The sequence below is a fragment of the Oryzias latipes genome, chromosome 6 (assembly GCF_002234675.1).
Source record: "Oryzias latipes chromosome 6, ASM223467v1".
Classification (NCBI taxonomy): Eukaryota; Metazoa; Chordata; class Actinopteri; order Beloniformes; family Adrianichthyidae; genus Oryzias; species Oryzias latipes.
In genome coordinates, this window is record NC_019864.2 from 25,048,085 (window position 1) to 25,062,030 (window position 13,946).

General features: G+C 39.5%; 1 protein-coding gene across 2 annotated transcripts in view; it reads right to left on the reverse strand.

The window, feature by feature from the left end:
- The window catches only part of st3gal2 (ST3 beta-galactoside alpha-2,3-sialyltransferase 2), a 60,611-nt gene that overhangs the window by 12,191 nt on the left and 34,474 nt on the right, over window positions 1-13,946 (reverse strand). Inside the window, exons 2-4 of one of the 2 annotated variants that reach the window (XM_023955375.1) lie at window positions 10,764-12,563; window positions 737-796; window positions 279-412 (exon numbers count right to left, since the gene is read on the reverse strand). In XM_023955375.1, coding sequence (XP_023811143.1) covers window positions 279-412; window positions 737-796; window positions 10,764-11,174 — 605 coding nt within the window. In that variant the 5' untranslated portion in view covers window positions 11,175-12,563. Of the gene's footprint in view, window positions 1-278; window positions 413-736; window positions 797-10,763; window positions 12,564-13,946 lie in introns of those variants that run through there. The other variant, NM_001122904.1, reaches the window with a different exon arrangement.

A 13,946-nucleotide genomic window follows, 5' to 3' on the forward strand; every position in this document is an offset into this window, starting at 1 on the left:
ACAAAGTGCTTCACAGCAAAACAGAATATTAAAAGGTGCTTTGATGCTCAAATGTTTTTTTTTCGGTTTATGTTAGATGCATTTTGGTTAGTTTTGGAATTTTTGTAACTTTGAAAGACGTATTGAATGCATATTGTGTGATTGTGTATGGGGTGCTTTCTTAGAACATGCCATAGCAGGGTATGATGGAAAACATGCAGGAATGCGGCCCTCGAGGCCTGGAGTTGCCCATCCTTGGTAAAATTCTTGTCAGTAAAACTTCCATCCATCAGCTTCACCTCATGATGAAGTTGTGTTCATCAATGATTTTTCCGTATCCCGATCCACGGAGATTTCCAGAGTTCCCCACTACGGCACAGCGCAGGCAGCGCCCCTGATCCCATGAGCCATACGGGGACCTCCCGGGAATCACCTGCAATGACGGGTCATGATGAGAGCCAACAGACGGGCACACACAACCCGAACCTTAATGTGAAAATGCATATTCTGTTCCCAGAGCCGAAGGCAATACGGGAGCCGACATGAAAAATAGATGGTTCGCCTTCAGGGATCAACATTAAGATCTCAATATATCTAAAAGCAAATTGTTGTGCTGACAGGAAAAAATGCATAAAAAGCTCCTGGTTTGAGCTTGTCTGCAGAACCTCCTGCCTTTTTCTCAGCCATGTGAAATAAGGAGTGGGTGAATGTACAAGTTCCATGGCAGTGGAAAGATGAATTAGTAATATGGATGTACCTTAAACAGCCTGAGCAACACCTGCTGGATGCTGTGGGGTTTAAACTGGGGCTGCAACATCTGCAGACAGGAAAAAAAAAAAGTACTGTTAGTTCCTTCCCGTCTGTTGACAAATGAGATCTGACAACAGACCTCAAATAAAACTACTCTGCGTCTGCTGATGTATATACATGCATTCATCTGCTTACATCTGCAAATAAGCAGCAGTCTGTGCACCACATAAAAAAACACAGGAGGAAAAATTAAGGCAGATGGCTGGATGATAACATGCTATAAAAAAGATTAAAAATCCCATAAACTACCTGAATTTGAAACAGATTTTCTTAGACAATGTGATTTAAAAAAAACAAACAATTACAGCTTTAAAAGCTGCTTAAGTTGTTGTGCCTTTTCATTTTAAACTTCTTTTCAGCGTCTTTCCATGTCTATATTCTGAAGCACAGAGATAATTAGCGTTATACTAAGCATTCACACAACCACAATATCTGTTTACTGTCTTTATTGTTCAGTGAACATTTGTCTTGTTTTGGAAACCAACTTGTTTATCTTCCTTGTTCTGTTCGCTTACGATCTGAAACCTCCTTTATTTGATCAAAAGGTTCAAATTGTGCTCCTTGTAGACACATTTAAATAGATATATTTATTTAAATTAGGACAATGCATATTAATCAATGTCTTAGCATAGCTAGAACACAAATATGCTAGAATTAGCACAAAATCTACATCTGTTGTCTTCAGGCAGGTAAAAAAAGAAACTGATGTTGGGCACATTGAGCAATATGCAAACAATGACAAACAAATCTTAAGGCGTGTGTGCATGCTGTAAAAGCTACAGCATACAACAGCACAGAGTAGACATAGCCACAACATTTGAACGTCTACAGTAAAAGACAGACCCTCTAAAACAAAACTATTAAAATTTAAAAATTAAATTGTGGTATGGTGGATGTTGTGTTCATATTTATTTATCATAACATTATTTTCTCTGGTTTTAACCATTTTAACACATATTGAGTATCATGGTTTTTTTTAAATGACAAATACATTTTGCACTTAACAGCTTTTTATGTATTTTTTTGTATTATTTTTTGTAGTAGGTTTTTACCATGGGTTGTTTTAAGGTATAAGTATTGCAGACCAGGAAGCATTTTTAATTTAATTGTGCCTGTGACAATGACAAATAAAGATCTATCTAGAATTGATGATAATTGATTGATCATTTTAAATATGGGAACATGTCTGGTTTGTTTCTAACTAATATTTATAACTGTTTCAAATCCTGTAAACATTTCACAGTTTCTGATGTGATCTGGCAGTAAGTTTAAACAACTTTGCACCTCTGATGGACACCATCATTTCACAAAATTTAGTCCTGGGTCTTTGTACTTTAGTCTCTTCTGGTTTATAGAGATATTTTTGGATATATGAGCAAAAGTTGGTTTCCTATAAACTTGTTTGCCACTTTAGCAGACAGGTTTTTGTTAAAACCAGTGTGGTTAAAGACCGATTCCAATGAAGATTATGTTTTGGCGTTTTTAACATGTTCTTGTAGCATTTTCTCATTATGGAGGAGATAAAAAAAAAAAGATTAAAAAAATTATTAAAGCTTAAAAGGGCATTTCTGAGTATTTTTATATTCAAATTGTGGTGAATCCGCTACATTTAGATGCATCTATTGCAGACAATCAGATCCATGTTTGTTTTTGCTTTAGACATCCAAGCTAGCGTCTGGTTAAGAACTGTACGGCTAGATAGCTCTGATATTGCTGGCCACTTTTGTTTCACCGCTAATGTCAGGTTGGGATTGTGAGGGGCTGTAAGCTAGCAGGAGAGAGTGTAAACAAGGGGAAGATGGGAAATCTGCGCAAACTTTTTTCCATGCTAAAAGTCTCGCCCACAACTCAGAGGCAAATTTCTGATGAACTCCTCCCGCTCTGAAAATCTATACCCTGGAAAACAGCACAGGTTTTTGGTTTAGCCTAAAAATGGCATAATCATAATTAAGACCACTCAGAACGCTTTTTCAGCAGATCCAAATATGATTGGTGTGGGACTTTAAGTAGTTTAAAGCAAAGATAAAGCACATGAAAAATCTAAAAAGTAAAACTCAGAACTGCTCCCATTAAGATTCGAGTGTTTATGTATGCAAACCTTTAATAACCGTCCCTTCCTTCCTCCCACACTTCAGTCTTTCTTTTATTTGAAGCCTTTTGTCCCATGCTTCCTCTGCACCCACCACTGCCCCTAATTCTCCCAATGCAGATCTCATTCCCTCAGATTTGAATCCTCTCCAATAGCCTCCAAGCTCTGGCATCTAATTTCTTCCCTTTAATTTCCAGTTTCCCTCTTTTGTTCCTCCTCCTCTTGTCTTTCTTCATTTGGATGCATGTGCAGCTCCTCTTTTAGGTGCTACTCACTATTAGCAGTCATTGATGCGTCATCCACACTTACAGTCCTGGCCGAATTCAGTTGGAACCAATGAAGATATAAAATTAATTTTCCTTTAAACAAAGTTGTACTGCTTAACTGTTCAGACAAAGCCAAAGATCTAAGCTCTTCAAACCTGTTCACTGCATTATTCACTTCAGTTTTTGTAAAAGGAAAAACACGCAGACTTTTAAGTATCTTCTTAATCGGTTTTTACACACTTTAATCCTCAAAAGAAAATCTCAAAAGCTCGGAAAGGCCAATAATAGCTGGAAAAAGAAAAGAGACGTTGACTTTTTTTCTTTATTCTTTTTCATTTCCACCCAACCGTCCAGTGATTCCAATTCATTTAAAACAAGAATATGTGTTTGGATGGTGGCAATCTGCTGTCTGAACATCTAAAGTTACTGTTTCAGTGGAGTTTTCACTATAAATACAGTACAGCCACTTAAAAGTAACTAGTTAATTCCTCTTTCTTAGGCCGGACTGTTAGTTATTTAAGCTCTGTACTTAATGTTTTTCATGCATCTAATTTTCCGCCAAAGTGCTGATAATGTGGTGATTATGAGATAATTTCATAACCATTTAAAGGAAGCAGCTATTTGGCTCTTTACTCTATTGAATAGTGGTTTTAAAGTGTATGTAATGGTCTGCCTGCAAAAGTGATTTCTATATTTTTAACCTTTAAAGGCTTCAATTGTCCAACCCCTCTTCACTGGAAAAAGACTTTTGCTGAGCTACAAAAACTTACAAATAGACAAAACTACCACAAAGATGCAAATTTAGATTCATTTTTGCCTAAAATCATGTTCAACTATTTTATTTGTTAGTATTTTTTATTTATTAAAGACCCATTTCAATCATCTCCACTTCATGATTACATTTAAAGCGTTCCCAATAAATATCTTAATTGTGATTATGACGTTTTTGACCAAAATAAAAGAAAACCTGTAGTTTTCTAGCACAGACAGTACAGACCAAAAGTTTGGACACACCTTCTCATTCTGTACTGTAGTTTCTGCAGTTGCTCTTCAGAAATACACCTCTGAGTTGTGGGCGAGACAGTTGGTGCGGAGCAACCCCATCCCCCTCCCCATTGCTGAGAGATCTAAGTTTACATAGTCTCCTGTTAGCTTACAGCCCCTCAGAATTCCAACAGAATATTAGCGGTGCAACAAAAATTACGAGCAATATTGGAGCTGTCCATCCGTACAGCTTTGAGTCAGATGCCAGTTCAGACGAGGAAAATGAAGACATCTACGGATATATTTGTCTGCAACGTAGATGCATTAGAATGGAGCGGAGCAGGGAACTTGCAGCCCACCCAGTGAATTTTCAAGGTCATAAATGAGCTCTTTTTCCAACTGCATTTTTTTGTCTTTTTCTGATTTGCGATTTGGATAAAAAAATACTTAGAAATGCAATTTTGAGCTTTGTTTTTTTTTATATGTCACCGATCATGAAAAAAATGACATAAGAGCATGCTAAATACACAAAAAAACGCAATTTTCATCAGACTGGGTTTACTTATCTAAATGGTTTGCTGCAATTTCATGTTTAGGATCCCATAGAGCCGTTTATGCCTTTTTAAATGTTCAGAATGTCAAATTCTACATTTCAATGATCTTGTCGATAGTTTTGCACATTTTCTGACCCACAAAAACTTGGCTAGAGTGGTTTAAGATGGCATTAAGACACTTGCAACAACTTTGTGACTACTTTGAAATCTGTCACAATAGTTTGAACATCTGCAAATGTTTTGAGACCTTTGCAAATGCTGGTCCCAACCTGCTGCAAGCAGTCAGATGGAGCCTTTCATGACCAAACTACAGCTGCTGCAGGGTTAACCAGATCTATTTTTGAATGGTCAGCTGTTAATTAAAAACATTAAGTGGAAGAAGCTGAAAGAACAAGCCAGAAAACCCTAAAACAGGACATGACTGTGCAGCCAATCACCTTCTGCCAAAAAGTCACAAACTCTAAAATGAAGAACACGGTTTTGTAGCTCCTTGGGGTTATCATTTAACTGATTTAATCTTAATTATGTACAGCCCTGACAGGAAATGAAAGCAGTCGCTCACACACGGAACGGTCCCTGAATACAAATGGTCTTTTAAAACTCTAAATGCTGTTTTGTTTCTAAATGAGGAACTGAGTTTTGTTGCTTTCGCCGCAGACGATTGATCAGCCTGTTGTTCTACAGGATCTATATGTGAAGGCGAACCTGATCAAAACGTTGATGTCATTGAGGATTATGAATAATTACTGAACTAACATCCATCTCACACAGGGATCTTGGTTTAATACGTCTTCTAGAAGCTGAGAGTTTTTATTCTTGGTGTGTCAGAGTGAGAATAAATGACTAAAACCCACAAAAACCATGACATTTTTTTTTAGAAAAGCCACAAAAATTGTCCTTTTTTCCCCTTTTACTCTCTTTTTCTACTTTATCTCCTAGACAGCCTATTCTCCATGCATCTACGGTTCCTCTCACGCGTTCCTCCTCCTCTCTTTTGGTTCATCACCTCCCTGTTGCAGTGTGACAGAATCACTTGGCAGCTGTCAGCTTGTGTCTGCAGTTTTCTCTTTTTTGCCTTTTCAGAGATAAACTTGGGGCAAAAGCTTGAGTCTGAAGAAGCCACTTAAGGACACCGAAAATTTAATTCAGCAATATGCAAGATACCTGTGTAAGATCTGTAGAGATATACGAAGATACATGTAGGGGAGCAAAAAGCTGCAAGGGTGTGTCCACATAGACACCCGTATTTGTCAAATAACTCTCATTAACTCCTCACAGTACCTTTGATCAGACATAAAAAATACTATAAATTCATTTAGTGATTGTTCAAATTAAAGATGTTTAAAAAAGAATGTTTTGTAAACATGTTCACGAGTTAACTCTGTAAATGCAATCAAGCAGCTTTGCCCATGACTGAAGCAGCTTTTTCTTAATCCCCATCAGCACCACAATTATTATTACTGCTATTTTTAACAATTTTCTGTTTAATAATTTCTTACAATAGTGAAAGTTTTATTTTCAGGCAGAGATGGTGTCATGACGAAAATGGGAACCAGCTGGGCGGCGGCTGCCGGATAGCCGGCCGGCAGGGCTCTGATTGGACGATTTGTCTTTGGACGGCGGCCATCCATATCAAGTGCCACCGACCGCCAGCTGCCCGGAAGCCAGGGGGTTTGTAAGAAGAATTCTGCACCACTGGTCATTAGCAACTAAGACATTGAGCACACATTATAATCTTGTCAATTTACAAATGTACAAATCTTTAGACAACATGCCTCCCAAGAAAGCACAATGTTCCGTCTTTGTGTTCTTCTCAGCATCAATACCCCCTGTAACTTGGATCCTGCAGCTCATCTGTCTGCCAGACTGAGACTGAGATCCAGACTGTCTCCTTTATTGATCTGTCTATCCTGAACAGGCCATCGTTCTAAATGAAATGCACATCTTACGCTGTTATAATAATTTATGATTTTCCTGCTGCTTTATCTGACATGAAGTTCATATCTTCAATGCTCCTGGATATTTGTTGCTTCTATTGCCATTTTATTTGTATTGCACCAAACCAAGGTTCTAGTAGTTTCTCCTGGTGTGATGCAGGTTGTTGATTTATCACTGAATTTCAAGTTCATCCATCTAAACCCAGTTCATGACTGCTTCTCTTTAGCTATCAAGAGTCATGTAGAAAAAAAGGAATTGGTGTTTAGGTCACCCGTGCTAAGTTAGTAGCCTAATTAGGTTACTCCTTTCATGTATCAAGCTGCCCCCTATATGTCATGATTATAAATAGATGCCTGATGGTGCTCCAGAAACTGGAAAAAATATTTGTAGTGCTGGCCTGACTGCCCATTCTACAATGCTATAAATGTTTTGTCTTAATTAACATTGTTGAAGCTAATTTGCCAGGGTTTAAAATAAAATACATATTTTGAAAATAAGAGATTCTAAAAAAAATCTACATAATGAATCAAGTATTTTTCGTTTCATTTAAATCACTTTTATATACCTATTTTTGTCTCCAGATTACTGCAGATGTTTTTTGCAGAAAGAGATTTCATCCCATCGTGTCCTTAACGTTAACGTAATGTTAATTTCACTGGGAAAAATGTTATAACGGTGCTGTTTGAACTGATTCAACATCACATTGAGGGTCTTTTTTAAACTGGCAGGACCAAAGTGTGGAAGGGAGTGACTCACACAAGCGTAAAGCGTTGCGATAATAAAAACAGCCCGAAGCACAAAACGGGAGAAAGGAAAGTATCGAACCGTGTAAACTAGATGTAATAGGAAGATACAGACTCGCTGGTTTTCTTCTTCATGCTTTTTTTTTAATCCATCTTGGTCAAGCAATACTGCCCTCAAGTGAGCAGGTTGGAAACATTTTTTTTCCCAGACAGTTTGAAAAAAACAAACAAAGGTGTGAAATTATTTGCAGCCCCCTGTAGCGGTAGTGCAATGTCTGATTATAGTATTGCAGGTTCGATTTCTGCTCTGCCCACCGATGGGTACTGAACCCCACATTTTGTTCATACACATCCCCGCATCCTGATAATGGCACGTATGGCAGAAGACAAAAAATTACTAGTATGAGCAATTTAAACATTTTCTGCCCATTCAAACTGATTTTATGGGACTGTAGTGTTAATGCAACCTTTTAATAAGAAGCTTTTGGAACCATAAGATTATAAAAAGCCTTTTGGTTCGCTTCTGTCTTTGGCTTGTTCATTATAGTGGCGTGTTTAAAAGTAGGTTTGCAATTTCTTGTAGTCTTTAAAGTCCTCGTATGATGAAAATGGTCATATGGGTGTTTTTTACATGTTCTTGTTGCATTTTTCTGATGATGGAGGACATATAGAGAGAAAATTAAGCTTTTAATTGCATTTCCGAATATCTCTTTATTTAAATTATTGTGAATCAGGGGCAGACAAAAACATGCAGTTTGAGAAGAGCTTATGTGTGACGTAGAAAACATGCCTGGCAGGCCACAAGCGTACTGCTCTGCATCCACTTGCACGTCTTTGTTTTCCTCGTCTGAAGTGGCATCTGGCTCTCAACTCTACGGCTGGATGTTGCTTGTCCTTTCATTTGCACCGCTAATGTTAGGCGGGGTTGTGAGGGGCTGTAAGCTAGCAGGAAAACGTGTGAACAGAGACTTCCGTTATGGGGTCGGGAGGGGTGAGCGGGGTTGCTCCTAACCAACATACCTGCCAACAACTCGGAGGTTAGAGGAGGATGTCACAGAAAACGACACAGGGTTTTTTTGGCTAAAAATAATAATAATAATAAAAAACACTGGGCATAATTTTGAAAACAGCTCAAAAGATGATCGGAGTAGGTCTTCAAAAGATAACAAAACATTTTATCAAGGCGTATAGACAAAAACTGATGTCAAGATAAAATGTGAACAAAAGTGCGTTGAAACTTTTTTTATAGACAGAAGAGGACCAAGACTACAGCTTAATGCAGTTGAGGGCGTTTGTCACGAGACTGAAAAGGAGCTTTAGATTAACAAACGGTGTAAATCTAACGTGCAGAGAACTCATCAGATGTCTGCATGTAAAGCGTGACTAAGACTAAGAGTTAATTGGTTCAGCTCAAATTAATGACCACTAGTTTGGAAGCACCACTAATGGCATTTGAATGGCTCACAGGTTTGCACGTTTTATGTTGCATGTTTGGTCTGTAATAGTTTTACGTAGGATTATGTGCACTACTCAGCTGGTAGCAAACATGATAAAACCTGTTAATCAGTGAGCTTTGCAGAAGCCGGTAAGAAGATTTTCTTATCTTTGGATGGAGTGCTGCTCGCTGTTTGCTCTGCTTCCAGCGTTTGTGCAGTTGGTGTTTGCACACAGAAAAATGATATCAATGATAACTACTTAACTCCTAGCCTGGGTTTAAGTACATAGTTTCTGAAAACATTCAATTATCAACCTAGGTAGGTATGGCAACAACAGGGTAAAATATTCATTAAATTATTTTAGAATTTTTTATTTGTTGATGTTCTATAATTATTTCTGGACAGCTGTTTCACCATTTCATTAATTCATATTTTTCATTAATCAATTTACATTCCAGTGATTCAACCAGATCAATCTGTCTAAGCCAAGTTGATAACTGAATCAACCTCATACCAATAAAACATCATCATCTCAAAATGAAATACATTGATTTGTAAGGATTCAGTGGTTTGGTTTTCTTTGTCATGTTTTTGGTTTCCCTCTTGTCAGTCACTCAAGTTTCAGGTTCACGATCCACAGCTGTCTTCAGTTCAGTTAATGACCCTCAGCCTATTTAAGTGTCTTGGTTGCTGTTCATCCTTGTCAGGTCATCTGCTCTGTTGTGTCACAGTTTTGTTTCTCCTCATATTTTTGTCATGTTTTAGTTTGCTAATTAAATGTTTTATTTCCTGTCATCAATCCTGGTCTCCTACATTTTGGGTCCTCCACCACCAGTTCCTGACATGATTATAATCAATATTGGAAAATACCATTTGGACTGAGACATGGTATGTTTATTTTACTAGAACTTAAAAAGGACGAAATTCATCACAGCAAGCAACACAAGTGATGGCAGCATAAATGCATAAACTGATCAGTCCATCATTCCAGTCCAATGTGAGGAAACACTTTGAATTTCAGCAAAGACGTGTGATCATATACTGTGTACTAGAATGTTCCCTTTGGATTCTTTGGATGTGGAAAAACATCAGTGGGCTGAACTTTAGTAAACTAAAATGGGAATAGATTTGGACATTAATTTGTGTTTATTTATTTGTTTGTACATATATTTAATTCATACTTGATTATCTTGCAAGAAATACAAGGATATACTGGGATGAAGGATCGATCTTAGATCAGTGGATCAGTGGATAGTTAGGTCAGTGGATTGGATCAAATCGGGTTGTTCAAAGAGAACCAATGTTGACTATGAATCGTATCGCCAACCACAAATTATGATGTGAATTGAATCGTTGTCAAAACGAATTGTTACACCCCTAAAGCACACTTTTATTTTCTCAGCTTATTCCTGGCTTGCAATTAATAAATGTCAAGCTTTATTTCTACTCTTCACCGAGGCAGGAATTTCCTTAATACGGGTAAAATTAATTAGATTATAGTTGTTGAAAATGGATCCCTAAATTAGTTTAGTTTGGCTCAGATGGTCACACATAATATTTTAGCAAGACTAAGTCGAGTCCAAGATTTGTGCCTGTGGGCAGTTGTTTAAATTCACTGTGTTGCCTCTAAAAAAGGCTAGGATCCTCTTTTGTTTGTTTAGTTTTTGACAGTCGTGTGCAGAATCTAGTTTTATTTCTGTGTGACGGAACTCTTTTGCAAAATAACTGCTTCAGATTAACAGTGTTAAACAATTTACCAGTCTCCGAAGTTTGTTCTAACATTGTGCAGTTCTCTGTCAGAGTGTATTTCAGAAGCTGATGTCCGATGTGTTGTTACACACAAGTGCCTCATGAGGCTGACATAGTATTCCAGTGTGGACTAAACTATTAGAACCCATTAGCACATACATATGTGTGAAGCTACCTTGATAATTGAAGGGGAAACACTGAATACTTTTACTTACCACCCACCAGTAGTAGACATCTGAGGGCAGCTGGATGTTGTCTTTGGTCCAAACAGGAGAGATATCTGGGTCGTAGTTCTCGTCGAACCAGTCGGAGACCCCGGGGTCTCCCACACATCGAGGACATGCACATGTTTTCTGCAGCGGTCCATCAGACATAGACAGCCGGTGTGCACCCACATAATTGGGGACCAACTTGACCCGCCTTGCCTCCTCCCACCCAGGCGGCTCCAGGTAGTTAAGGCTGACGCCCCCACGAAGTGAGACGGAGAAGAACAGCGAGGTGAGAAAGACGAGAGCCAGCATCCCGAAGAGAACCCAGAGTCTACGGGAACATCTGGTCTTGCCCCCCTTTTCTGCTCCTCCACCTCTTTCCGTGCTACCTCCACCCATGACCACACCCCCGCTCATCCAGGGTCTGAGCTCTGACAGTCGGAGAACTCCCCTGGGTTGACCCAAGCTCCAGAACCCCCAGCTCCAACCTCTGTCCCGTTGGAGCGCGGAGGTCGGAATACGGCCCCCCCACGGCCATGTCCCCACTCTTGGGCCTGCCACTGTCCCAAGTCCAGCACCTCCTCCTTTTTTGAATGATTCTCAGCAACCACCAGATCCTTGTCGGCGTAAATGGGGAGACTTCCACAAAGACAGCTGACCCTCAAAGCTGCAGACAAACGGAGCCGGACAAAGACTTTCTTACAGCTGTGATCTCTCCCTGCTTCTGAAGTCTTCTCCTTCCTTCCAGGGGCTTTTTTCCCCCACCGCCTAGAAATTTTCCGCTGTTGTTTTCACGCCCATCTATACCTGCTCCTAATGACCGAAAGCTTTGGTGGAATTCAACGAATGCTCTGTCTCCTCTGCCATCTGTGCGAGCACTGAGCTCGCCTGCTCCTCTCTGCACTGAAGCGCCGGAGCTGAGGAAGGCTGGCAGATCAGTGGAGGGCAGCAGAGAGAGGGAGGGAAGACAGGAGGAGGAGCGGGAGGGGGGAGGAGGTCTGTCCTGAAGGGTGGTGCATCACAGCTTCAGCCTTCCTCCACAAAAACAGTTTTGCACCTGTTCCAGTCCATTGCGTCACTGGGAGATGTTTGTATAAAAAGTAGTGAAGCTAAGTTGGGAGAACTTTTGTCAGTTTTTCCTCCAACTTTCCTCAAACAAAAAGTTTCTGAAGATTTAAAAAAAAAAAGCAACTTTCTTGATGTTGACAAAGACTCTAAAACATGCAGATAGATGCCTGCAGAGGAAAAATTCATCCAAAGCTGGAGCCAAACTTTAATTGACCTTCATCTTTTTCCTTTGTCTGAAGCGGCAATCATTCCATGAAAGACAAAAGTTTATTGAAGACCAAGGTTGAAGGAGCTAGGAGCATGGGGTTCAAGATGGGAGAAAAAGGGACAGAACTCGTCAGTCCCAAATCTTCTTTGCAGCTGGCTTTGAGAGGATGATGAAAAGAAGGGTGAGGGAGTAGCATCTGTCCTTCAGTCCACAGTGTGTGTGCTTGTAGGGTTTGACACTGTGTGCCAGATGCACTAATTTAATTGTGTTGTCCAGCTGCGTCGGCATGCAGATGTATGGGCGTGTTGGCGCTTTATTGATTGCTGTTTAGTTCTAATCCATTAAAATGTAATCCGAGGGAAGGACGCCTGCAGAGCCCACTTTACACCAGCTGTCGACACGGCCCATGTCCATGTGATTCACCTGCGCACACCAACAACTCATTTTTACCGCTTTTGTTTGATGCCACGTGTGTGCAGGACAGTCCAGTTGATGACCTTTTGTGTCAGGACCTCCCGTCTGTTGAAAACCTGTGCAGACAAGCAAAGAAGAAAGAGTAAAACACGTTAAATTCTGTTAGTTTCAACAACATCACCATCACTCCTTGTGTCCTTTTCCATCTCTGTTTTCTTAAAGTCCCACTCCCATCATCTTTTGCTTTACTTCCAAAGCGTTCCCAGTGGTCTTTTAATTATGATTATGACGTTTTTAGCCCAAATCAAAAAACGGTGTTGTTTACTAGGACATAGTTTCTGCAGAGCGGCAGTAGTTACCGTAATCAGAAATTCACCTCCGAGTTGTCAGCGGAACTGTTGGCACAGAGTGAGCCTTTCTTCATTTGCCATCATGCCATAGTTTCATTTTGATATCTGAACAATTTTCACATTTTTTTTTTAAAATAACACCCATCCTTTGCATTTGCAGAAACACTAGGGGGAAAAATCTTCCTCCTGTTCTGCTTCAGTGTTTGCCAATGAATCTTTTTTGTCTTTCTGCTGCTTCCCTTAGGGGGCGCCACAATCTGCCTCCATTTAATCCGCTCCTCTGCATCCTCATCTCCCACGCCACCCTCATGTCCTCCTTGTCTACATCCATAAACCTCCCCATTGGTCTTCATCTTTTCTGGTAGCTTCAACCTCAGCATTCTTTTACCAACATAATTACTGTCTCTCCTCTCAACGTGCCCAATCTCTGTCTGCTTCCCTGCATTTATCTCCAAAACTAATTTGTACTGTATACATTCAAAAAAATGTCTCAATCATGATAAGAAAATGCTTAACAGACTGAAGGAGTCCAGGTGGAAGACGAAGCAAAAAAACCTGAACTCCATCAAATCTCCTATAATCTGTGGTTGTTTTTCCTGTTGGTTGTTGCTGCGAGTTTTATCTGTGGAAAGCAAACGCACAACCCACAGTGTTACGATGTCCAGGTGCAAAACTTCACAGCAGAAGATCATTACATTTAATGCCACATTTCATCCCAGGCTCTCAATCAAAAATCCTATTTCCCAGATCCGAAAATGATAATACAATCTGCCTAAAAACTGCTAAATTTACTCCTCTTTATGTCGAAGGCTGCTTCAGAAAACATTACAAATCAACAAAAAAAAAAAAAATCAAAGTGAAGGATTTTGTCTGAAGCTTTTATGTCACAAGGAGATTCTCATAAGCTTCCAATTTTTATGTCAGGAAAAAATGCAGCTTTAAGGATCAGGGGATGGTCGCCAATCTGCACTGATAAGTAAAGAGAGATAACATGGCTTTACAAGCTCGAATATGTATGATTGAATAGACTGATGGTGCTGCCTGCAAGATGTACCAACAAAGTCAGTTTGTGTCTTGAATTCAGTGCACTTCCAGCATGCTGTCATTAAATCACTATTTTGTGTTAACTTCAAAGGAATTGAATCTGTC